General features: G+C 47.9%; 1 protein-coding gene across 1 annotated transcript in view; it reads right to left on the bottom strand.

The window, feature by feature from the left end:
• Tmem163 (transmembrane protein 163) overlaps window positions 1-11,120 on the bottom strand; it is a 174,465-nt gene extending 163,345 nt beyond the window's left edge. Inside the window, exons 1-2 of the mRNA XM_032915059.1 lie at window positions 10,534-11,120; window positions 830-949 (exon numbers count right to left, since the gene is read on the bottom strand). Of these exons, the coding sequence (XP_032770950.1) occupies window positions 830-949; window positions 10,534-10,732 (319 nt within the window). The 5' untranslated portion in view covers window positions 10,733-11,120. The remainder of the gene's footprint in view (window positions 1-829; window positions 950-10,533) is intronic.
• Window positions 11,121-26,740: the final 15,620 nt, after the last annotated feature.

Raw genomic sequence — 26,740 nt, 5'->3', positions numbered from 1 at the left:
CCTTTTTATCAAAATAATTATAAAACACAATTTAATAAACGCATTCCCCTTTTCTCCACCATTGGGGAATAAAAGGAGGTTAAAAACAAAAAACAACAACAAAAATGTCCAATCCCTACCAAGGTTGAGCTGTAGCTCGTGTGTCGATCACTGCATGATAAATAAGAATAAACAGCACATGCATGTTTCATAAGCTCTGAGTGTCGGTGGAGAAAGCCTGCCACAGGGATTCCTGACTCCCAAACAGGATCGTCTACAGACAGAAATTGCTTCCTTTTCGTGGCACCTCAGAGTTGTAAGATATTATTTTATTTTCGTGCGCTAAAACCCCGAAAGAAGGCCCTTCCGTTTTTCTTTCATTAAAATTGTACATGTGACTTTACTCCTGACCTCGCACAGACACACAGCCAAGAGGGAGGGGAGAGAGCTTGCTGCAATATTGAACTCATCTAGTTGCATTAGGCTCAAAACCCGAATCTCCCGGATGTGTCTCTGTCATGTCAGCCCGAGCTGAAGGCATCTGCCAAGAGACTATTTTCACTATTCGACTGGTGCCAGCCAGAATCCACTTCCACAAACCTGCATACTGATGAGAACTGAAGCTCTCAGTTATTTCTCTCCGTTTCTCTCTCATACCCTCTTCCCTTTGCAGAGGAGTGAAGCCGTTTTACTAATTCATGAGTACCCTGACTATCCGACCATCTAAAAAAAAAATTTTTTTTTTTACTCATCAATAACAGCCAACTAAAAGCAAAGCAATTTCCACGGGGGTTTGAGGGGAAGGCCGGCAACGGGTGAGTATTGATTGGCAAGACTCCCTGATACTCACTGAAGGCGGCCACTGCCAGGGCCAGGGTGACAATAATGGACAGCCAGGATACCCACAATGCCTTCTTCCTGTAGTTCTGGGCTTCGTGAGGTTTCAGCCGGGTGCTGCTTTCTAGTAAACCTGATAGAAACAGGGAGGACACAGAGTAAGGGATTTCCATAAGGCAGAGCACACACCCCAGAGCTATAGCATCTCATCCCAAGAGTGCAAAACCACAGCCTGTGGAGCCGAGATGTGTTTTGTCTGGCCCACATGTGCTTTCACAATTAGAAGATTGTACATTAAAAACAAAACAAAATTATCAAATGTTCTGGCACCCCTTATAAAACGGCAGGTCCTGAAGGTATGGGATAAGTGTTTCTATGGGGCAACAGAAGCTCTATGAGTTAGAGGAGCTCCACATACCTTACTCCTGAGGTCACACCGAGCCTTTTTTTTTTTTTTTTTTTTTTGTCCCCTGCACTAAGTCACTAGAGTTAGTAGAATTTCCTCTTCCTAACAAAGCCCTTCCATTAGGAAAGAACTGTGGTAACTGATTAGGCATTTGGGCTCCTCAGCTCTGAGCACTGATCCACCAGTACAGTCCCAACAGCAGTGTCAGATTTTATACAAACCAAAGATTGGCAGACTGTACGAAGGCCCACACTGAACCAACTTGGCAACCAGCAGCCACAGGCCCAGATCACACAGCATGTTTTCTCCTTCCTCTGTATGAAGCCCACATTAATCAAATAACTGATTAGCTAATCAATTAATTAAAGAACGTTAAACTCTCTCAGGGGTCTAAGGAGATAGCATGAGGACCTGAGTTTGATTCTCCCTATGAAATAGGCATGGTACTACAAGCTTGTAATTCCAGCACTTGGGAAACAGAGACAACCAGATGCCTGGAACCTACTAGCCAGTCAGTACGCCCTACCTGGTGAGTTCCAAGCCAATGAAAGACTGTTTCCAGGTGTATAGCGTTCCTGAGGAAAGACTTCTGAAATTGAACTACACCCACATTTGCACACACATGGATACACACACACATACACGATCAGAATATGGAAGTACAGTAACACTGCTAAAGCCAGAGCTAGCTCTGTAGGAAGGCTGTAAGTACAACAGGTTTATTTATCTCCCATGCTTTGCACATAAGGAGCCCTTTTCAAGGGCATGAATCTGTGGCAACTAGCCAGCAATGCCCACTTAAACTTCTTCAGATTGTTCTTTCTTACCCTTTGAGAATAAAATTGTAAGGGTTGAGGACAGCTTAGTGCTTACGAGCACATATAGATCTTGCACTCAAACTCAAGTTTGATATCCAGCACCCACATCAGGCAGCTCACAACTACCTGTAACAGATACCAGGGCATCCAATACCCTCTGTCCTCCTCATATGCGGACACACACACACACACACACACACACACACACACACACACACACACAAATAAATAACAGTGATAAGAGTATTTTAAAAGAATAAAATTATAACAAGGCAGTGGTTATGCATGCCTTTAATTCCAGCACCTGGGAGGCAGAAGCAGGCAGATCTCTGAGTTCCAGGCCAGCCTAGTATACTAGTATACCAAGTGAGTTCCTAGACAAATATATATATATATATATATATCACTCATATATATATGGAAAAACCAAAAGGAGGAGGGAAGAGGGAGGAGGAGAAGAGGAAGAAGAGGAGGAAGAGGAGGAAGAGGAGGAAGGAGAAGGAGGAGGAGGAGGAGAAGAAAGAAGAAGAAGAAGAAGAAGAAGAAGAAGAAGAAGAAGAAGAAGAAGAAGAAGAAGAAGAAGAAGAAGAAGAAGAAGAAGAAGAAGAAGATTGCATTACCATTTCTTGGTTGCCAGAGGGCTGAATTTTCAGTCATGTATCTATACAAGTAAGAGCCAGTTTGCCAACTCTGGCTACATAATGTGCCTCTCAGATATTGCACAGTCTCATCACAGTATCTACAGACAGTGGTGAATAGGTAGATAAAGCTTAGGCAGCATTTGTAAAATGTCACAGTATGCAATGTATCACATATTGCACATCATTCATTTATCTGACTGACCACCACTGTAGGAGCAGAAAAGACAGGAACACTCTTCCTCTGTAATTAGGGTGACAGACATACCTATGGGACAGGTTAACAGGGTAAAAAATGTAACAAACGTATTAAAACAAAGATCCGTGATGGGTTCGAGGTGTAGCTCAATCAACAGAGAACTTGCCTAGCGTGCATGAAGCCCTAGGTTCAATCCATAGCACTGTAAGACCCAGACAGGGTGATGAATGCCAAAATACCAGCATTTGGGAAATGGAGGTAGAAGATTCATGAATTCAAGGTCATCTTCAGCTACATAGGGAGTTTGAATGCATCCTGGGATGCGTGAGATTCTGGTTCAAAAATCAGTAAGAACAACAATTAGGACCAGAGGAAAGGATGAAAGGAGGGAGGGAGGGAGGGAGGGAGGGAGGGAGGGGAGATAAGGAACGGGATCAGATAAAGGGGAAGAAGGAGAGAAGGGAGGAGGTTGAAAGAAAGAGGAGGATGGGGGAGGGAGGGGGGGAAGCAAGAGAGAGAGAGACAGACATAGAGAGGGACAGATCATCCATCCTATGCAACATGGAAGGCTTCAGGAATAAAGACCCAAAAGCCAAGGGGAGCTATTTTTATGCTCATATTCAATGAAAAATGCATATCCCTGTAGAGCTGGGATTCAATAAGAGCTGAGTGAAGCACAGAAACTCAACAAGACCGGTCTGCTCCAAGTCTCTGTGTTTCCCGCAAGACACCGATGTGCTGGGTGTGGGTCAGGACCCCTTCTGGAATGAGGCCTTTTAATCAAGTCACTATTAGAAAAGGGCAGTCAGAGGTTCTCCGTGCCAAGTTCTTACACTTGAGGGTGGGTTGCATATAAAACAATAATTCTTGGGCTTATAGCCATCTTTGAGGCAAGAGGGTTGAAAGTTCTTTCCCATTGTTTTTAACATTGGGTGTGTGTATGTGTGTGTGTGCACATGCCGGTGTGTGTGCAGGTGCACCTGCACATGTTTGTGCATGTGTGTGGAGGCCAGAGGTTACCCTCAAGTGTCGTTCCATCTGCTACTTACTTTGGAACAGCGTCTCTCACTCAACCTGGAGCTCACCCAATCAGCTTAGGCTGCTCTTCAGTGGGCCCCAGGGATGCTCCTTTCCCCACCTCATCAGCACTGGGGATACAAGCATCTGCCACCACCCCCAGTCTCTTTTAATTGAGTTCTGGGGCTACAACTCAGGTCCGCATGCTTGCAAGCTTTTAAACAACTGCCCTGGAATTCTAGTTTCTATGGTTAGCCTTGAGGTGAAATGGGGACAGGAAGAAAAAGGACAAGGATGGGGCATGGGGGGGTGAGGGCCTTCTGGAAATCTTCTCAGAGTGTCCAGCATACCAAAGTAGCATGCTTTGGGGAATCACTTTCTGAGCCAGCACCACTGCTCAAAACCTGCATCCTGTTTAAAAAAATAAAAATAAATAAAAATTTAAAAAATTAAAAATTCTAGCAGCTGAGCATGGTGGCACATACCTTTAATCCCAGCACTCAGGAGGCAGAGGCGGGCCAATCTTTGTGAGTTCAAGGCCAGCCTGGCCTACATAGTGTGTTCTAGGACAATCAGGGCTACAAAACAGGGAGACCCTGTCTCAACCCCACACCCAAAAAAATTCAACCAAGACTCGGCTGAACTAGCTCTGTCCAATCATCCTTGAACAGGTCTCAAGCAAAGCAAGAAGAACGTTGGAGAAGGGCGTTTTGTGGGCAGGCAGGCAGCCCAGTAGACTCCGGAGTGAAGCCAGGTGGGAAGGGGAGCTTACATAGGTCCAGAGGTAAACGAGAAAGCAAGCAGAAGTCATGAGTCCCCGTCTTCACCACTGCACGGGGAAACCATCCTCAGACTTTCTTCATCAGTTCGGACGGAGCTGCAGTTGTAGCTCAGTTGGTGCGGTGTTTCCTGCCACTCACAGGCCAGGGGTTCTAATCCCAGCACCGAATAAAACAGGCACTGTGATCCCTCCGGAGGTGGAGGGGATGATCAGAAGTTCCAGATCATCCTCAGCTGTAAGTGAGTCTGAGGACGGCCTAGGCTATGTGAGACCTCGACTCCAGATAGTGAATAAATAATTGTATTTGGGTGGGAAGAAGGCAGGCCTCTTTTCCTGACACATTCTGCTGTAGGTACCTTTGAGTGATAACCGGACGTCATCTTCTCTACTTCTTCCTGAGCTCTAGGAAAAATATCTCATCTCTAACTGCAATCACTTGAAGCTATCACCTAGAATGAACAGGTTCCATACACCCCTAAAAACTCCCTTCCCGCTTCCCAAATGAGTTGTTTTGTTTTAAGTCTTTCTATCTAGAGAAGTGGTTCGGTGGGCATGGTGCTTTCTGTGCAAGTCTGAGGACCTGGGTTCAGATCCCAGGAACCCACATAAAGATAAACATGGAAGCGCACCTGTAACTCTAGGGGAGGAAGCAGAAGAATTATGGGACTTGTTGGCTTGGCCAGTCTAGCTGAAAAGGCAACTGCAAGTTCGGTGAGAGATCCCATCTTGAAATGATGAGATGGAGTGAGATTTCATCTCCTAGAAATGTCAGAGAGGCTACACACCCACGAAGTCTCACCAACATGGCCGACTTAACGAAACCTGAACGAGGATGTCAAGAACAGACAAGCTAACACGGAAGAGGGAAATCATACGGAGGCTCAACCCTAGACAACGAACTACAGGCCACTGTGGAGCGCTGAGAGCCTGAGAGATGGCCTTCCCCAGGGAAGAGCTCACCAATCTGTTACCAAGTGATCAGCCCTGGTATCGTAAGCACAGTTAACACTGTGTAGACTGAGTAGGTTGTGCTTGTATATACTAACCATTAAAGGAAAAGAAAGGGAGGGAGGGAGGGAGGGAGGGAGGGAGGGAGGGAGGGAGGGAGAAAGGCAGGCAGGTAGGCAGACAGGCTGTGAATTTAAGGGATAGAAAAAGAAGGGTTGTCCATGGGAAAGGTTGGGAGGAGGAAGGGTGAGGAAAAAAACATGTAATTGTATTCTAATTTGAAAAATTCAAAATAGAAGAAAAGACTACAAAAACTGTTGTTTAAGAGAAAAAAGTGTAATAAAATTGAAAAAGGAGGAATTTTAAGTTGACATAGTTTACAGAAAAAAAGTATGGCAGAGAGTAATCAAGGAACACACACACACACACACACACACACACACACACACACACTTTTTCTTTCATCCTAGCCCATTGGTTTCAGGAGAAGTGAAACTACACCATTTAAGTACCAGCTCAAACCAATGGTTCATTTGTCAGGCGGTCTGAGTGAACCATTTCAGGAGGTTTGCCCAGTAGGGACACGATCCCTTTAAGAAGTCCGTTTACTTTTCCACAGAGACAGTCATGACTGTGTACACTCTTGCCCATTCTGCTGGGCAGCGTTTATTTCTCCTTCCAGAGCTGGCTGGTTTCAACAGCACACCTGGTCCTGACCACACCTAGGGGTGCTTCCCCTGGCCTCTCCCCACTAGGACCAACAGAGAGAATAGGGTGTCAGCCATAGGGGGCCGGACCACCTGCTGCAGTGGCTTCTAGGTTTTCTGAGCCAGTAGGACTGGAGGTCCTGCCCTAGATCTGACTTTCCTTGTGGCTCCCCTGGGAGATTGTAAAATTGAGGGGGGGGGACATAAAGTCATTGTAATGGAAACGCTGTCCGAAAGAGGAAGGACTTTCCTCTTCCCGTACAACTGTGCTAGTTCTTCATTTCCTTTCTAAAGACACAGCTGAGGTGCCCGGGTGGTGGCTGGGTGGGTAAAGTACTTGCTGCACAAGCATGAGAACGTGAGTTCAAGCTGCAGAACCTATATAAGCCCCCAGGACTGGGGCGCGTGCCTGGGTTCCTGGAAGCTCACTGGCCAGCTAGTGGAATGAAGCAGTTTGGGATCAGTGAGAGATTCTGTTCCCAAAATAAGATGACAACACTTGAGGACTGACACTTGAGGTTATCCCTGGCCTCCACACGTGTGTACCCATGCACACACAAACAACATATACATACAGAGATAGATGTATGCAGGGTTAATGATCTCTCCTCCTCCAAGGGAAGTAGAATGGGAAAGACACAGGGCTCAGCTCAGAAATGACTAGAGATCTCCACACCAGCTCTTCTGCATCCACGCAAATGCTTGCACACTCACAAGCCACGGGAATGTGGGGGGATGGTGAGGGTTCAGAAAGCGGCATCAAACAGGCAGGAGCCATGCAGACCAGCCCAAGAGAAACTAAGACAGGGCTGGGGTCCCTGTGCAGTGTCGCAGCATCGCCACCCAACAGCCAGCTTCCATGGTGGAATTTTAACCCAACTTAAATCTCATAATGTGGATCTGACAATACCAAGGGACAGATCAACATAGTATAAAGGCAGGGCCAAACATCTGTGAAGATGCTATTTCCTTAGTAGTCTGAACTATTTCTCATCGATTTCTCCTGGCCCAGAATTAGATGTGTAGCCCAGGCTGGCCATGGGCTCTCAGTGATCCTTTGTCAGCTTCTGCTTCCCAAGCGCTGGTGTTCTAAGGCCTGAGTCACCACACCAGGCCACTGAGCTTTAATTCTCTGCAGAAAGGTTTTTGTTGTTGTTGTTGTTTGTTTGTTTGCTTTGCTTTGTCTTTAAGATGGACAGCTAGAAGAAAGAGCTAAATAAAGCCATAACTCTGTAAGGTGGGGCCACAGCCTAAGGTTTGGGACAAAAATAGAGAAATAGATATTTAAAAGGGGAAGAAGAAAGCCTGAAGATTAATTGGGCTCCTCCCTCTGTGTGTGTGTGTGTGTGTGTGTGTGTGTGTGTGTGTGTCTGTGTGTCTGTGTGTCTGTCTCTGCGTGTGTCTGTCTGTGTGTATCTGTATGTGTGTCTGTGTGTGTGTCTGTCTGTCTGTGTGTGTGTATGTGTGTGTGTGTGTCTGTCTGTATGTATGTATATGTGTATGTATCTGTCTGTCTGTATATGTGTGTGTCTGTCTGTCTGTATGTGTGTGTGTGTCTGTCTGTTGTCTGTGTGTGTGTCTGTGTGTGTATCTGTCTGTCTGTCTGTTGTCTGTGTGTGTGTGTCTGTCTGTATCTGTGTGTCTGTGTGTGTCTGTCTGTATGTATGTATGTATATGTGTGTGTGTCTGTCTGTCTGTATATGTGTGTGTCTGTCTGTATATGTGTGTGTGTCTGTATATATGTGTGTGTGTATGTGTGTGTCTGTCTGTCTGTCTGTATATGTGTGTATCTGTCTGTATATATATGTGTGTGTGTGTCTGTGTGTGCCTGTCAGTCTGTCTGTTGTCTGTGTCTGTGTGTGTCTGTCTGTTGTCTGTCTGTTGTCTGTGTCTGTGTGTGTCTGTCTGTCTGTGTGTGTGTGTGTGGTGTGTGTGTGGTGTGTGTGTGTGTCTGTCTGTCTGTCTGTCTGTCTGTGTGTGTGTGCCTGCTTCCTGAACCACAGGCTCAATCAGCTGTTACAGCGATGATGGAACATTCTAAGCTAACTGGAATTCTGGGAAATAGTCCATTTCACTTCTAAGAAGAAAATGTCTCCAAAATTCCAAGCCACTAGGTTATAAAGCAACTCTCCTTTGGGAATCAGAAGCGATCTGCCTCAGGGTTCTACCACCTCAGAAGGAAGTCCTTCACACACACACACACACACACACACACAATAGTGTGGAAGGTAGATGTGTAGCTAGCGTGCCCATCCCCCACACCCTGTAGGGACTAGGCCCAGAAGAAAGCCACTGTATGCAAGGAGAGGTGGAGACCAAGGAGTTTTCCTCTTCCCCAGTTCCTGGATGTCACAACCCATGAGCCATTCCCAAGAGACAGCAAAAAATGGATATGGGAAAGATAAAATAACACAAACATATAAAAGATTACAACCAATCGCCCAGGCAGCCTTCTGGGTCTTCATTTATCGTTAACTCTTTCTTCGCAGCCAGGAATGGGTGGAACAAAAGAAATGTCACAGCGACTTTCAGCTAGCTCGAAATGGCATGGAACCCTGGGTTCTGTGGAAGACACGATCCATCCTAACAGAGAGGTCGTGTGTTATATGCAGGCGTCCACACAGCAGTGGCTTATGAACAGTGAAGGCGTTCAGGGGACGACATAATAGAAACTGAAGTTCATTTGAGCACTGACAGAAAACCTAAAGAATGTACTCAGAAGAGGTTTTTGTTTTGTTTTTGTTTTCACTTAACACTGAAGCATGGCCTCTAGATATTACTAAATATCAATTCGTCCTAGTATGGGTTTCTTGTCTGTCCTTGTGCAGGGGTGGGGAGAGACTGATCGGCGCTTCCAGATAATCCGCAGTGCTACAGAATTAAGCCCAACCCGGGTATCCGTCTTGTCTTTCTTCAATGTGAAATGTTTAAACCTTGCGAGGCAAAGGTAATTCTCACACCCCGAAATTAAAGTGGGAGGTTTTTCTGGCTTTCTGATGATGCCATCCACTCTCCCGTCTCCAGGGCTATCGAGTTCTGTGGGAACAGGGAAAGGACCTGCAACACGGGTGCAGAACTCGTTCCAAGCTGGAGCGGCTCCAGTTCCCCGCACAGCATCTCTGCTGTTCTCTGGGAAATCTGTTTCCATGTTTCGCACGCTACAATTCGGAATCTCTAAGGAAGAGATCCTGTATCCCGACGCGAAACCGGAATATAAAGATGTTCAGGAGGTACTAAGAATAGGACAGAAACCTGCTAGAACTAAAATAATATAAGCACTCTACAGTCGACGGATGAAAGCTTCCAAGAAAACGGGGTGGGGGGGGATGAATAGAGGTGAACAGAGCCGGCTGCCTGGGAAAAGGCTGGGCTGCAGACGGCCAGCAACGGTTTCAGCGGAACCCTTGATAATTTTCGAGGGGTCCAATTCGGAAGCAGCAAGAAAGAGGAAAGGTGTAGGTAGATGCGGTCGTCTCCGCAAAGAATCCAAGCTGAAGGCCACTAGAGCAGAATGGGGAGGGAAAGCCAGGCTGGATGAATGAGGGAGCCCTAGCGTTCGATGCAGCCCCCTAAGGAGACAGCGGCTGTGGGCGGGAGGTGGAGATGGCTGCCGGGCAATGATCGGGGTCCAAGACCAGCGTCCAAGGAAGGACTCCGAGCTGGACACAAGCTCTCCAGGAAATAACAGCTTTGGGTAGCATCTGTGTTGGTGGCCAGACCCCAAACATCCCAACCTTTCTGCCAGCATTTCACACTACGGGGCGGTGACCGCTGTGACCCAGGAACCAGGGAGCGTAGGGCCCGGGAGAGTCCAGAGGCTAAGGGAACCCTAGCTGTCACCCTAGCCCGTGCTCCGCCACTAACCCAGGGGGAAAAAAAACTTTCCGGGGTGATTGGCAGGGCTCGCACAGCGGGATGCATTGAAACCCAAGTCTCCCAGCCCAGAGAGGAATCCCAAGGTCTCCTATAAGACATCAAGAACCCGGTCTGCAAACTTTTCCTTCGGGTACCGGAGGGGGCTGGCCTAGGCACCCGCTGGGAACTGGAAACTGAAAGGGTTTCTCGGGAGGAGCTGCCGCCCGACCCTCATGGATCCCGAAAGGTGGAACGGTCGTCTCCGCTCTTTGCACCAAGCTCCGCATATAGGGGACAGGTGGCTTCAGAGGGGCGGAGAGGAAGGAGCTCGGGGCGGTGGCAGCTCACCTCGGTCCTCAAACCCGTCGCTGAACTGGCCGCTCTCGCTGATCCGCGGCTGCCGTTCCTCGTCCGGCTGCATAGAGGAGCTCAGAGGAGCCGGGTTGGGGGCGGGGGCGGCGGTCGAGGGCGCGTGGCCCCGCGGTGGCGGCCGCGGGACTCCAGGGCCAGGGGGGCTGCGGCGCTCGCTGCCCGGGGCCGGCTCCATGGTGCCGGGGCTGCAGATCCCCCCCGAGGGGAAGCGGACCACGATGGAGACACCGGTCCGAAGTGCCAGGGACCGAGGGCGCGGAGAAAGAGCTTCACCCGGACCGCGGTGAGCGGCAGGTCCGCCGCTAGCTCAGCGTGTGGCGGAGGCTGGGGCCGCGCTGTCGCCGCTGCGCTCCGCCCCCGGGGGCAGGTGCGGGCGGCAGGGACCCGCCCCGAGGCGCTGAGCCCGGGCACCGGGATCGATGCACCCAGGCGGGTGGAGAGGGAGGGCCCCAGAAGGTCCAAAGCCCGCGGAAGCTGAGGGACTGTTAGGGGGCGTGGAGACCAGCCTGCGGCTTGCGCAGGGCTGGGTGAGGGCGTGACGGAGGACGCGCCCCCCACTCACTTCTCGGATTGGTGCCCAGGAGGGACCCCTCCACCCTAATTGCTCTGCAGTCTTCGGAACCTATGGCCGCGCGTGGGCAGGAGAGAGGGTACCGCAGCTCATCCGGCCTTTTTCTCTCCAGGAGCCACACGGGCTACAGGGACTACACCTTGTCCCCGCCTGCCCAAGCTGTATCAGGATTCACCTGTCCCCAGGCCTTTGGATCTCCTGCCCTTAAGCGGCTTTAGCTCTCTTCTCAGTTTCTCTCCTGCACCAACTTAGATTGAGGTATTGCTGGAACCGTGGCTCTCCCTCCCCCGCCCCCACTGCGACCATCCCTGGGCCTTTCCATCCATCTGTCACCAGCTCATTTCCCTCTCTAAGCATCCAAGATCGGTCCCTCTAGAAGACTCCTCTGCTACCGGTGCTCGCGCACCCCTGTTCTTCACCTCTGACCCTGCCAACTTCCCACACTTGTCCGGTGGTATGGACTCCCAAGCGAAGCCGCAACCTTGTCCCAGGATCCACTGGGAAAGACCCACGGGCAAACCGGCTGCCTAACAAATTGGGGACACCTTTGATGGCATTTACATCCTAGCTCTAGAAAGTCTAGATTTTGTCCATAGGTTGCTATTAGTCTCTAAATTTAATCTGAGTACTCCAACGTGCCAATTCCTTCATTTAAAGGAATCCGCCCTGTTTTCTTTCGAGAGTAACCGGTTGGTTTCCGTTTTGCCAGGGACCCTAGAAGTCAGGGCAAGATTTAAATGTCTCTGCGGGGTTCCGGAGATGAGAAAGGGGTCTTATTCTGTTGAGATCAGATCAGAGTGATCCCGACTCCCTTCTTACTCGGTTTTCTGATTTGTTTGTTTGGTTTTTAAGCAATAATTTCAGCTATGAACTGAAAGTGTCAAACTAGGTCATTTCAACAGCCCCCTTTTTTTTCCTCTAAAGAAAATGAAATTTTCAACAGCCCCTTCTTGTCTCTGAAGAAAATGAAACGCCATGTTCACTGGGCTTAAGACACACACACACACACACACACACACACACACACACACACACACACACACACGCTTGCAGTTTCTACCATTGATCCTGATGCTGTTCTCACTAACAGACAATGCTTCACATCACAGAGCCCGCCATCCTCTCACATCCTGGATTTGGAGTTTATTTTTTGTTTTTTGTTTTATTTTTTGTTTTCCTTTTTCTTTCTCTTTTTTGTTCCAGGTTATCCCACTGCCTGCCCTCTCAACGGTTCTCAAAGAATCGCCCCCAAGAACAAAAATATCCAGGCCTTGAGCACTGTAGAGGTCGATGTCACAGACTGCGACAGACTTGCCGGAAACGTTAACGCCAGAGGCTTTTAGACTTCATGCCTCCTTTTATTCTGCCTTTTGAAAATTATATTTTCTTTTTCATGGTGGTACTGGGGACAGGAGCAGAGGAGCTTAGCACAGGGTTTAGCGCAGATCTACATCCCCACCTCTAATCTGTCTGTGCGTCTTTTTGTTGGTTATTCAATTGTTCTTGAGGTCTGGCTAAAAGTCTTGAAACATGCCCCTCTCTCAGACATCTTCCCCCTCTGCAGGTGCTGCACTCGCGCGTGCTCCCGTGCGCGCGCGCGCGCGCACACACACATACTCGGGTGGGGATGGGGGGTCGGGAGTAGCAGGCTCTCTAAAAGAAAAGCATCATTGTTCTGATTCCACACTTGGTTTTGAATATAGAGCATCCACACATGTAAATGTGCAGGTGAGCAAACCAGGGTTCATCCTGCTTCCTCGTGTTCGGTACCGGAGCAAAGTCAGTTCTTTGGAGGGAAGGAAGAGGGTTCAGAAGCAAGAGGTGTCGCAAGCTTCTCTGGCCTTTTATGCTCCAGCTCCCGCAGAACAAGCCCCTGTCTATTCACTGGAAGATTATTTTAGCTGCATCCTTGCAGGGAGGCCATGTGCTGGGCACCTTGCTAAATGTTTCATAGGCATTCCTCCCGGTTCAGCAACCGCACAATTCGCAGCACTTCCACCCCCTAGGGGACACTGTGGGGAAGTGCAGGTGCTTTCTCTGAGGCCACCCCAGCTTAGTAGGGGGATACCTAAGCCCAGCTGCATCGTCCATTCTGTCAAACTGTGCTTCCAATCACATTAGGATTTTTACGTGTTTCTATGCGAACATGGGATATGTTGACATATTTGAATATTCACAAAATCTTCCGACAATACAACTAGTATGTGAGTCTAGGGAAAATGGAACTGTTCTCCTTTTGGGAAATCAGGACACTGAGAGTGGTTCCACTCACCACGTGAGTCAGCAGTCAGCATATCTGTGTCCATCCTGTGTATAACTGCTACGTGCTAAGGAATTCCACGTGTGCTTGTGAATATATTTGTTGAGCTTTTAACACACTAAGAAAAACATAATGCTAATAATGTTCTAGAGACTGGTCATCCCCCTGCTCCTGATTCACAAGTAGATACAGACGTTGAGTCCTGCTGGCTTCTCGTACAGTCCTGAGTGGTCGTTTATCTTGGCAAATGCACATTAATTATGTATGTGTGGTGCTACTTTTATCCCTCTGCTATCTTACAGATCGTTATATTGATTTTAGAACCAGAGACATATGTATCAGACACAGATTCATCTCATAGTCACAGCAGCGAGTGTTCCTAAAGAACTGTTGAGAAGGAGAGGGAAGTGAGGTGGGGGCTGGAACAATGGTTCTTAACATGTGGGTCACGACCCTTTGGAGAATTGAAGAACTCCTTCAGGGGGTCGCCTAAGACCATCAGAAAACACAGATCTTTATATTACGATTTATAACAATATAAAAATTACAGTTGTAACATAACAATGGAAATAATTTGATGGTTGGGGGCCATTGTGCTAGAGACATGACTCTTGCCTAGGACGAGAATTCAATTCTCAGCCCCCACAATGGGCATCTCACAGCCACTGAAACCCCAGCTCCAGGGGACCCAGTGCCCTCCTCTGGCCTCTGAGCACACTCAGACTCAAGTGCACATACCCACACACAAGCACACACACACACACGCACACACACACACACACACAATTAAAATAATAAAGTAACTTTTTAAAGGAGTTTTTAAGGGAGAAAAATCATTTCACCCAGACGCTTCTAAGGAGGCATGGTATGAATGAACCACGGAAGAGGAGGCATTAAGAAAGATAAGACTAGCATATAAAGACATTCATGATAAGAGTTTCCATCTTATGCAAACTAAAATCAAAGACCTAAAGTCATCTTTATTTTAGTTCAGACAGGATATCACGTGGCCAAGACTGGCCTGGAATTCTCTATGTAACTGAAGATAACTTTGAATTCCCATCTCTGCTTCTACCTTTCAGGTACTGGCATTGCAGACATACACCCCAGCACTGGTTTATGACATTCTAAAATCAAACTTCATGTCCAGGGCCTTTCGCATGCTAGACAAGCATTCTACCGAGCCAGCTAGCCACCCAGACTATCTTGTTATGTCTTGTATAAACTCAAGCAACACTGGAGACCATGTACCCTGGAAAATAAGAACTCCAGGGCTGGGGGCTGGGGGAGCGAGCTGTGCAGGACTGGAGCGTCCATGCTAGTGCTGAAGTTGACCTCAGCAGCATCTGCAGGGAGGACCCTGGGGTCTCCTGAAACGTGGTCTACAAACAGTACAGGCACTGGTGAGAGTTACATTTATAAACTCTCAAAAAAAAATGGGAAAAAATACAAACTAGGTCATGACTACAGAACACTTAGATGTGACATGTTTATGAGAACCGTTACTTACTTTTAGAGGTTTTTGTATTGAAGCATTCAGCTGTCGGCCCTCCACACCCACGTGCTGGGTACTGGTGTATTCAGCTCTCCACAGGTCACAGTACTGAATCTGCCTCTCTCTCCCTCTCCCTCTCCCTCTCCCCCTCCCTCTCTCTTGCTCTCACTCTCGATTCCCCTCACCTCGTGTGTGTGTGTGTGTGTGTGTGTGTGTCTGTGTGTGTCTGTGTGTCTGTGTGTGTGTGTGTGTGTGTGTGTGTGTATGTGTGTGTAGGCCAGAGAGGACACTCTCATACCCTGCTCCTTGGACACTACCTACTTTATTTTTTTCCTGTATGACAGGGTCTTCACTGGCCTCACCAAGGAGGGCTAGACTGGATCCACATGTCTTCCCCTGTCCAGTGCGTGCTATCCAGACAGCTTTTAAAGCCCTGGTTCTAAGGATGGGATTCAGTACTTACAAAGGGCACAGACTGAGCTCTCTGCCCAGCCCAGACAATTTTTTTCTCCTCCGGATTCCTAAACAACACAGCTTAACCACCATTTACGTAACATTAACTTTATCATGAACATGAACATGGTGGTTGGTTAACTCAACACAACCTCAAATCGAGTGGAAAGAGTTTCAGTGAAGGACTGTCTAGACCAGTGGTTCTCAGCTAGATCCGCATGGGTCACAACCCCTTTGCGGGTCGCCTATCAGAGCCCCTGTGTGTTATATGTTCGAGTTACTATTCATAACAGTAGTAAAATTAGTTATGAAGTGGCAACAAATTCATTTTATGGTGGCGGTGTCACCCCAATATGAGGAACTGTACTAAAGGTTCACAGCATTGGGAAGGTTGAGAACCATGGGCGTAGATCTTGTTGGCCTGTGGGGGATTACTGTAGTTCATTGACCTGGGAAGCCCCAGCCCATGGTAAGTGGCATCATTCCCTAGTTTGGAATCCTGGGCTGTATAAGAAGAATGAGTTGAACAGAGGAGAAATGAGAGGCCAAACCAGGACTCATCCTCTTTCTGCTTTTACATGGATGCGACTAGCTATTTCAAACTCCTGCTGCCTTGATTCCCCCACAGCAGTGGGCTAGGCCTGGAATTGTTTGCTGAAGGAAAATTCTTCCTCCCCTAAGTTCTTTTTACCAGGCTGTTTTGTCAGAGCCAAAGGGAATGAAACTAAGACGCTGAGTAGCCCAGCGATGTTTAAAGTATCCAGGAGGAGGTACATGAGTTGCACGGAAATACATGTTTTATACAAGGGCTTTTGATGTTGTGTGTAAGAGTCCTGGAACCAGTCCCACTCACACACCACACGTTAACTCTGCTGTAAGATATCCAAAAAGAACACGGCGCAGGGGTTAAAGGTACTTGCTGCCAAGTCTGACAAGCCTGAGTTTGATCCCCACATCCCACATGGAAGGAGAGAACCAACTCCCCCAAGTGGTCCTCTGACCCCCACATAGGTGCTATGGCACGCATGCACCGCACACGCAAGTGAGTTAGGAAAAGGAATCTTAAAAGCACAGGATGTGTTGCTTACTTTGCTTCTGCTGTGACAAAACACCATGGTGATAGCAACTTATGGGGGGGAAGGGTTTATTTGGCCTTAGGGTTCTAGAGTGTGAGACTCCATGATGGCAGGGACCACAGGATAAAAGGTGGCAAGCGAGGAGGCTATGCAGCAAGCTGAGAAGTCACATCCTTTGTGGCAGGAAGACGTGCAGTACAGGGAGTGGTGGGAAGGCAGGCACGAAGAAGAGTGAGCACAGGCCTGGAAGTGGTGGGTGTCATTGTGTTTTATAAAAAGAGCCAGGGGCATGCATTGTAGAGCTTAGTATGGTGAGGTGGGAGGGGCCCTGAGGCTGAGGCATCCCTTCCCCCTTAGGGACCAGCCATATGACAGGTATAGCATAGAATAGAGTTTATTTATTTAGGGCATGGGAAGGGGAGTTGAGAAGGGAGTAGAGGCAGAGAAGGACAGAGAGAGAGAGAGAGAGAGAGAGAGAGAGAGAGAGAGAGAGAGGAGGAGAGGAAGAGGGAGAAGAGGAAGAGGAAGAAGAGGAAGAGGAAGAAGAGGAAGAGGAAGAAGAGGAAGGGGAAGAAGAGGAAGAAGAGGAAGAGGGAGGAGAAGAAGAAGAGGAAGAGGAAGGAGAGGAAGGAGAAGAAGAGGAAGAAGAGGAAGAGGAAGAAGAAGAAGAAGAAGAAGAGGGAGGAGAGGAAGAGGGAGGAGAGGAAGAGGGAGGAGAAGAAGAAAAGGAAGAGGAAGAAGAGGAAGAGGAAGAAGAGGAAGAGGGAGGAGAGGAAGAGGAGGAAGAGGAAGAGGAAGAAGAGGAAGAGGAAGAAGAGGAAGGGGAAGAAGAGGAAGAAGAGGAAGAGGGAGGAGAAGAAGAAGAGGAAGAGGGAGGAGAGGAAGAGGGAGGAGAGGAAGAGGGAGGAGAAGAAGAAAAGGAAGAAGAAGAAGAGGAAGAGGAAGAAGAGGAAGAGGGAGGAGAGGAAGAGGAGGAAGAGGAAGAGGAAGAAGAGGAAGAAGAGGAAGAGGAGGAAGAGGAAGAGGGAGAGGAAGAAGAGGAAGAAGAGGAAGAGGAGGAAGAGGAAGCTGGCCAGCAAGATATGGAGGTGGGAGGAGTGGAAGGGGAGAACGACCAAAGAGAAAAGAGAGTCAGAGAGAGAGAGAGAGAGAGGGAGTGGGAAGATAGCGAGGAGGGGCCAAACAGCCCCTTTCATAGCAATCCAGGCCTATTTGGCAGTTGTCCTGTTGGGTGGCGCCTAGAAGGAATGCTAACCATGGAGGCTTTCTCAGTTGCTCACCTCCAGTGATAAACTTCTTCTAGAGAGGCCACACCTCCTACACCTCTCCCAAACAGCACCATTAACTGGCAACCAAGCACTCAAATGCCCAAGTGGCATTTCTTATTCAAACCACCACACAGGGTCTCGCTATGTAGACCAGGATGGCCTCAAACATACAGGTATCTGCTTGCCTCTGCCTCCTGAGTGCTGGAGTTAAAGACATGTACCACCATGACTGCCAAAAGCAAAAAAAAAGAAAGAAAGAAAGAAAAAAATTTAAATGTCATCTCTGCTTTCAAGGGATGTACAGTCTAACTACTGTGTTACATTTCTATGTTGCCAGTCTTTGATGTACACCTTTCTGAGCAGCAGACGTCAATTATGCTACCCCAGCCTGGAACAGCCACCTCATCCTGGTTGGCCAATGTTTTAGCTATTTTCCTCATCAATTTGATTAAGTGCCCAACAGAAGGACTTAAGGGAGATGAGATTTATTTCAGCTACCAGTTCAAAGGGAACAGCTCGCCGTGGTGAGGAAGGGGTGAGGCTGAAGAGGCACAGGTGGAGGTAGCAGAGCTGTATTTGTGCTCCTGGGGTAGATAAGAGGCAGCCTAGCCAGAAGCAGAAGCAGGTATCACCCCCAAAGACACCCCTAAGAGCCCATGTCTACCAGCTAAGCCACGTGTCACAAAGGTCCCATAATCTCTCAAAACATTGCCACAAGCTGGGGACCAAGCATTTAAATACATGAGACTGGGCAGCACATATTACATAGCCAAACCATAACAACTGGAGACATTTTTTAATGTGGGTGTTGCAAGTCCCGTGTCCTAGAAACTCCTCAACTCCAAGGAAATGAGAGTAAATCACCCAATTAAAGAATTTCATAAAAACCTGACGTCTACATAGTGGTGAGTGCTTGTCTGGTGTACACGAGACTTAGAGTTCTCTGCAAAGGCAGAGAGGGGTGACACAAGCCTACAGCACCAGTCCTCAGGAAGGAGAAGCAGGAGGATCAGGAGTTCAAGGGCACCTTGAGGTACATAACCTTTCGGGGGCCATCTCGGGCTGCATGGGACCTTGTCTCGACATGAACTACTGAACAAAAGTCATGACACCCCAGCCACCTCTGTACTCCTGATAAATCAGTAAGGATCAGACCCTGACATCTGAAGATGGGACCCACGCAAGTATCTTGGTAAAGGCTTCAATGTACAGCCAAGCATGAGAAGGCACTGGCTGGGGTCAGAGCTCCCAACTGTGGACCTCGAGCATCATCTGGCACTCGTGGTAAACACACATTCGGTTGAGGCAGCTTCCACTGGGCCCAGAGTTTTGCAGTTCTAACAGTTTCTTTGTTGTTACCGAATGAGTCACATTCTGCATGGCAAGGGCTTTGAATCCATGACCAGAAGGGTTCGTTCTCCACACTGTCACCATCACAGTCAACATTGTTGCCGTCCTCATCGTCGTCATTGTCATCATCATCGTCGTCGTCATCATAATCACCATCATCATCAAGATAGGGTCTCTCAGTGAACCCACAGGGATAAAAGTCTCCACCCTGCCCCCTCTGACTCCCAGTGCTAGAGATGTAGAGGCAGGACACCATGCCTGGCTTTTGTTTATTTGTTTGTTTGTTTTGTTTTGTTTTTGAGACAGGGTTTCTCTTTATGGCCTTGACTGTCCTGGAACTCACTCTGTAGACCAGGCTGGCCTTGAACTCACAGAGATCCACCTGCCCCTGCCTCCTGAGTGCCTGGATTTAAGGCATGGGACACCACTACCTGGCTACCATGCCTGGCTTTTATGTGGTTTCTGGAGACCCAAACTCAAGTCCTGACATTTGAGCAGCAAGCTCTCCATTCTCTGAACTATCTTCCCAGCTGAAGATTTTTTTATGGTGGTTATGTATTTCATTTTTAATGAAAATAGCATTCTAAACCAACTTAAAAGGGTATTTGGCATTATAAATATGTTGGCTCCCCGTAAATTGATCTAGAATAAAAATCCCAATAAAAATGTTAACCAAAGCTTTGGGAGGAGAGTTATCAAAGCTGACTGTATAGTGCAAGCATCTTCCAAGAATAACCAGCGATTTTCAAAAACAAAAGGAAGATGATAGGAGGCAACTTCTGGGGAACACACTGTCAGAATCAGGACAACTGGGGGGTGGCAGAGCATTCAGCAGGACCTGAGCTCGGACCCCAACATCCACATAAAAAGCCAGATGCAACTGCACCCACCTGTGACCTCAGTCCTAGTCTGGGTCAGAACAGGAGGATTGCTGGGGCTCTATGGCCACCAGCCTAGCTCCAGGTTCAGTGAGAGACCCTGTGTGGAAGGAATAAGAATAATAAAACAAAGCCTCTACAGTCTTCCTCCGGCTTCCGAACATCTGTGAACAGTTACTCTCATTAACACACACACACACACACACACACACACACACACACACACACGCACACACACACACATGCACACACACACGCACACATGCACGCACGCACGCACGCACGCACGCGCACACACCTATATTGCAAGCAGAATTTCTTTCTTCATGAGAGCTTGCCTACTTACTGTGGTCCATCAGGAGTGGTCCCATGGACTGTTGACATTCCCTCCCAGAAGAAGAGGTAAAAAGGGTCATTGGACCCTCACCTGGGTATCTGGGCACTCCTTCCACGAGCCAGTTCTATGTGGTTTTGCTCTAATTACAGGTTTTGCTCTAGGGATCTAGGGGAGGGGCTAGAGCATATAGGCTGGGAAGGACTGGGGGTGTGGGGCTGAAGCTCCATCTGCATGACTATGAGGAAGCCATCATTCATGACAGATGAAGATCCTTCAATGCAGGGCTGCTTTGGGTCATCCATCCCCCTTGGTAGGATAGCCCCTCACCGATGCTCTGTAAGAAAGCCCAATAAACTCACTGGTTCCACAGGGTAAACTATGATAAGATTATCTTTTGATTGTTATTAGGACCATAGGGGGTGGCGGTAAGTGTTCACATCTCCCCTACAGAAGGAATGTTGACAACACATAATAATTCACAATGGTTAACAGAACCACCTAGATAGTAACCCCTGAGTAGAAATTTCAATTCAATTTAGTAAAATCAGATGCAGAAATAAGCACAAACGCTTTTGCAAAGCACGTATTGGATAAAGGTGGCTCTTCAAACCAAACACAAGAAACAAATCTTCAATGCAGAGTATGGGGACCACAAAGCTGTCCCTGGGGGAAACCAGCTCCTCCATATGACCTCTGTAACCAATAAATTCTAGACGAATCCAGACCGAAATATAAAGAACCAAAATCATGAAAGTTTAACAGTCCCTGACAGAACTTAGGAATGTATAACACAGAAACATCTGGTAATAGATACAAAGCCGACCAACCATAAAGGAAGTTATCAATGCTGTTGACTTGATAAAATGGAAGGTTTTCTGTACAATAACAGCTAACACAGGCAAAGTAAAACAGGCTCCAGGGTGGAGAAATACAAATGTTTGCTGGTTGGCATTCTTAATACGGGGAGTGCTTCCAAATCAATTTTACTTTATCATAGTTACTTTTTATTAAATTAAATTTATTTTATTTATTTATTTTATATATGTACTCTATTTACATTGTTACTCCCCTTTCTTTTCTCCCTACAACACTCTCATGGTTCTCGTTCCTTTCAAAATATATATATATATTAAGTGTTGCTTGCATGTATATTTTCAATTGGTATTGGATAAGCAATTAGGAGCCCCATCCCTTGGGAAGACTCATGCTCCCTCTCCATGCCATAAACAAATTCAGTAGACAAATTCAGACTGAAATAGAAGAGATTTCCCACATCCACACTGGAGTGCCAGGCAGCCTTGTCATTGTTCAGGTCTTGTTCCGGCAGCCATATTGTTGAGGTCTCATGCATGTAGCCTTCTTGCCATATAAAGAAGGCACACTCTGGAAGCAGATTTCCTGGCTCGCCAGCTCCCATAGTCTTTTTGCCCCCTCTTCTGAGATAGTCTGTGTGCCACAGGTTGCAGAAGTTAGGTTGTAGACGAAATCAGTAGGGCTGGGCACCTCCTGGTCTGAGTCAATTGTAAGAAGAGGACAAGGCCCTGGCCTTGTGGGCTGTGTCTGTAATCCCAGCACTTGGAAGAATGAGCCTCAGAGATCAAGAATTCAAGGCCAGATTGGTCTACACAGTAAGGCTGTGCAAGAAGACGAGAAGGAGAATAACATGGGTGTGAAAGGGGGGTAGAAGAACATGAGGGCAGGGAAAGAGGAGGAAAAGAAGGAGGAAATAGAACCTAAATGATCAAGTGGATGAGAAAACAAACTCATACAGGAAAGGAATTGAGAATAATCCATTTCAAGTATGGTTAGGTGTGGTATCTCCTGCCTGTGATCCCCAGCACTTGGGAAGCCAAGGCAGGAGGATTGTTGTGACTTCAATGGCAGCCAGGGCTATATAGTGAGAGCCTGTCTCAAGTAAAGAAATTAAATGGCTAAAATGACCTATGAAGTGGGCCGACCTCATGCTGCTTGCATTCTAATGCTAACTTGGGCCCCCAAAACTGGCTGCCCCAGGTACGAGTGAGTCTGCACGTAAGACGCTGCGTGATCCTGCCCCCAAGTTATTTCTGATTGGTAAATAAAGGTGCTGACAGCCAATAGCTGGGCAGAGGAGACATAGGTAGGGTTTAGGTTCTGCATGCTTGCGGGAGAGGAGGACCATGAGGAGGAGGAGGAGAACATGAAGAAGAGAGAAGGAGAAGCTGCCATAGGTTAGCTGAGCCGTAAAACGTGGCTGTGGGCAGCCAATTGGATTAAGAGCTGCCCCGATGAAGCATAGTAGGTAGTAAGGAATAATTCAGGGTTGCTGATAGGAAAGTAGGTTCTAATAGCATGGAGGCTAGGTATCTACCCAGCTCCTGTGCTGGTTAAGGCTTATTCAAAGTATAAAGGCTCTGTGTGCTTTTTACCCAGGAACTCCATAACCGAAGCTGGGGTAGAAACCCCGGTAAGGGATTTAATTAATTTCAACAACAAATCTACACTCTCATTTGTCACAAATAATCACATTTAACTCTTTGACACATTTTTTTTTCAGTCTCTTGCCATTGCCTGGAAAATATAGCTGATTTAGCTTTTCTAATTTAAACAGGATGTGCAAATGAAGTAGTGGCCCCTGGGGGGCTGGCGAGGAGATGGAGTAAAGGGGTGCAGACCATTCTCCACCCCCTCCCAAATGCATCCTTCTTCCCAGTGATGCTGTTCTACATAAGGACAGTCACAGCCTGGTCCTGGGCTGGCGACCATTTGTCTCTGCTGGATTGGGAGCAGACAAGAGAACTGGGCTGGCTACACTCTATCTACATAAATATGTAACGGGACGCAGCTTGTTGATAGAGTGCTTGTTGAGCATATGAAGAACTTTGAGTTTGATCCTTAGCACCAGACACAGACATACACAGACATGCACACACATACACAGTGCTGAATACATACATACACACATGCATGTACACACACAGCTACATACACGCAAGACATGCACAGAGGCACAAACACATACACAAGGGTACACATGCATAGAACCATACACATGCACTTTCACATTCACACATGCACATATATATAAATATATGCACATGGGCATACATGGGCGCACATACATGTGCACATGTGTATGTGCACATACATACTCGCAGCAGATGCTGAGTCCTCGGATCCAGTGTGGCTGCCTCAGGCATCACAGCCTCGGTGCAGGCTTTGCCAGCCTTGTACTGGGTAAAGAGACATTACTGTAGCGCTGGAACCTACTTCCTCCTCTAAGCTGTGAAAAGGGCTATTCATCAGGTTTCCCAGTGGAAAGAGAATATCATCGCAGACAAAGGGCAGGAGAAAAATAATCTCTGGGAATTCATTGTGTCTTTTCAGTGCATGGAGAAGGGAGCTGTCAATCTTTCTGTTTCTGAACAGGTTCAAGGCTGAGAACTCATAGTCTGGCTGCTCTCAGCCAGGATTTCTCTGTAAATACCAAAATTAGAGTCTCCTGAGAGCAGCTGCTCCCAGTGCCTAGTGACAAGGGAGACAGAGGGTCCCCATCCCTGCCACACATATCCTAATCCGCTGTCCCCCTCCGTCCTCCCAGCTGCTCCTGTCAGGACATGGTGGCACTGTGGCATAGTCCCAGGCCACCAGGCTCAGGATTACTGTCCATATGCAGGTTAGCCACCTCTTATCACAGTGGTCTGTTGACATCTAGCCTAACTCTGCAAGAGCATGAAGGATGTCCTAGTAAAAGTGGGATCCGGGTAGCACTTGGGGCTTCCCATCCATGTCAAGCAGGCTCTCCAGTTTCCACAGCTGCAGAAGGCGGCTACAGTTAATAGTTAATCTTGAGTGTCACATTAATGGGATCTAGAGTCACCATGGAAACCAAGCTCTAGGTGTGTCTATTTGGGAGTTGCTAGATTGGATCGATTGAAGTGAGAAGGTCAGCCCTTAGTGTGGGCAGCACCACTTCACGTGCGAGGGTCCAGACTAACCAATACAAAAGAAAGCTAGCTGAGCACCGGCATTCCTCTCTCTCTGCTTCCCATGAGGCAATATGACCGGCTGCCTCACTCTCCATCCACCGTGCCTTCCCCACCATGATGGACTGTGTCCCCCAAACTGTGAGTCAAACCAAACCCTTCTTTCCAGAAGTTGCTTTCGTGAGAAGTTTTGTCATGTCAATAATGGAAATAATTATATTATACACCCTCTGTCCCCTTAGGGGGCACATTAGGTGGCTGCAGAGCCCCTGTTGTGTGGCTCAGTGACCACAGACGTGGTGTCCTCCCCGCTGTCAGGAGGGCCTGCATGGTAGGTGTGGATGTGTTCTCTGCGTGCGCTTCTCTTCGGGACCTCAGAAGGTCATCTGCCACACACTTCTCTTCTGGCGTCCTCAGCAGCACTCCCGAAAAGGACACCACGTCACAACTGACATTCACAGACAGCACTGAAATAGAACGTGATATGAGTGTAAAGACGAGAAGGCACTGTCCGGGCACCCAGAAAAATCAAGATGAAAATTACCTGTGGTGAGAAACTTAATTCGGGGCAAATGTGACTCTCTCTCCTTGGGGGAAAAATGTAGACACATCATGAAGCCACGTTCACAGAAACCACCAGGGCTGGGGTCTGGCTAGGGGTTGTTGGCCCAGGGGCAGGAAGAGGAACATTCACCGGAGACCTAGAGGATTTTTGCGTTGGAACCCTGCTGGGGCCAGCCGTGACCTCCATCAGGAAGGCCTGGAACATGTATGTCTGTCCAGAGAGCATCTGAGTCCTGCAGAAATTCATGGCAGATTCAGGTACCCTCATAAGCGCCCTCCAGTAACCATGAGAAAGCCAGGAGCCAGGTCCTTAGAAAACAAACGAAACATGACTCCCATTATGAATGGTTCCCAGCCAAGCACAGAAAAATAACTCTGTCATCCCAGCACTGGAGAGGTAGAAGCAGGAAGATCAAGAGTTCAAGACCAGCCTGGGCTACACAGTCAGACTTTGTCTCAAAACTAAATAAAATGTCAAACCGACAGCCAAAAATCGCAGTTCTCACCCCAGAAGAAGTAAGTGCTGGGTCATTCTGGAGTTGAATGTGAGTGACCATGATCTAGCAACACAGATTTAGGATACCCCAAATACCATGCTCCGTTGTGAAAACGGCCTTGTGAAGCTTTCAGAGTAACAGAACAAAGTCTTAAATATAGACATTTTTCAATTCACTGGTAGAAACGCTGGGTCTCGGCAAAGCGGGGGACCTCTGATGACAGTACTCGTGGAAGCTAAGGGTCTGCCTGTACATTCCAGTGGGATTTGTCTAATAGTCACAAGGGTAGACATTAGTTCAGAAACACAAGGAGGCAATGACTAGCTATTGAAGGGCCCTAAGATAGCCCAACGTAATTTGACTCTGGACCTGTGTAGGTTGATGTCATTATGCAGGTGAAGGCATATACAGGATAGAGGGAGGGTTGTCATTGGATGAGAAGGAATGATGGGCGGGGGGGAAAGGTTTAGAGAGGAGAGGAGGCTGGAGCGAGGGGAGAGCAGGGGAGAAGCAACATGGAGGCAGACGTGAACTCGCCACGCATCCTTACACAGACACAGGCTGTTTTGACTATTCTTAAGGCATGGTTGTGTACAGGATTGTATGTGTCTAGATGAGCAAACTCTATCTTATCTAGGTGGGCAGTTTATATCCTTATCTATCGCTTGTAAGTTAATTGAGCATTTAACACACACATCTGGTTGCTGGGTTACAGACTTGAGTTATGTCTGTACTGGATTGTGGGGAGGGTGAGCAGAGTCTGTGACAGGAAGCCGTGCTAGGGGCTAGCTAGAATGCTTGGGGCTAGCATGGCCTGCGGAATGCGACGACGGAAACAGGCGTGGTAACAACCGCTGAGGGGACAGTGTATGGAAGCAGCTGATAGAGCACTCGGATCTGCATGGAGTGGGAACCCATGGGAACCAGGTCGTGCGCCTTTTTTTAATTGTACTGCAACATCCCCACTCTCCAAAATCCAGAGAATCTTTAAATGGGTGTGGCCTTTTTTTTCCTCAGGAATGTCGGTTCACACAAATTTCGAGTCTATTTCCACAAATAAGTACTAAATGTCTGTGTGACTAAGGGCCCCCAAAGCCACTCCTCAACAGGGCGTATCTCTGAATGCTCGGAAAGCCACGTCCTTGGAAACCTGGCTCATGTGCACCAAACAGAATTCACACTCACGGTGCTGGGAACATGGGCCTGAGACACAGTTCTAGTAAAAATCCCAGAAACAATGCACGGGGACAAATGTGTTCAGGGGGGAAAGAGGAGCCAAAAGTTCCTAAACGAAGTCTGTGTGTGCCCCTGTGTGCGATTGTGTGTCACTGTGCATGTCTCTGTGTGTGTGTGCTCCTGCACGTGTGTTTTAGGTAGGTCAAAGGACTGCTTGTAGAGGTCAGTTTTCTCCTTCCCCCATGTGGGTTTGGGGATTAAACTCGGGTCCTAAGTGCAGCAGTCACCTTTAT

The sequence above is a fragment of the Rattus rattus genome, chromosome 10 (genome assembly GCF_011064425.1).
Source record: "Rattus rattus isolate New Zealand chromosome 10, Rrattus_CSIRO_v1, whole genome shotgun sequence".
NCBI lineage: Eukaryota > Metazoa > Chordata > Mammalia > Rodentia > Muridae > Rattus > Rattus rattus.
This window is presented reverse-complemented; position numbering and strand designations above follow the sequence as displayed.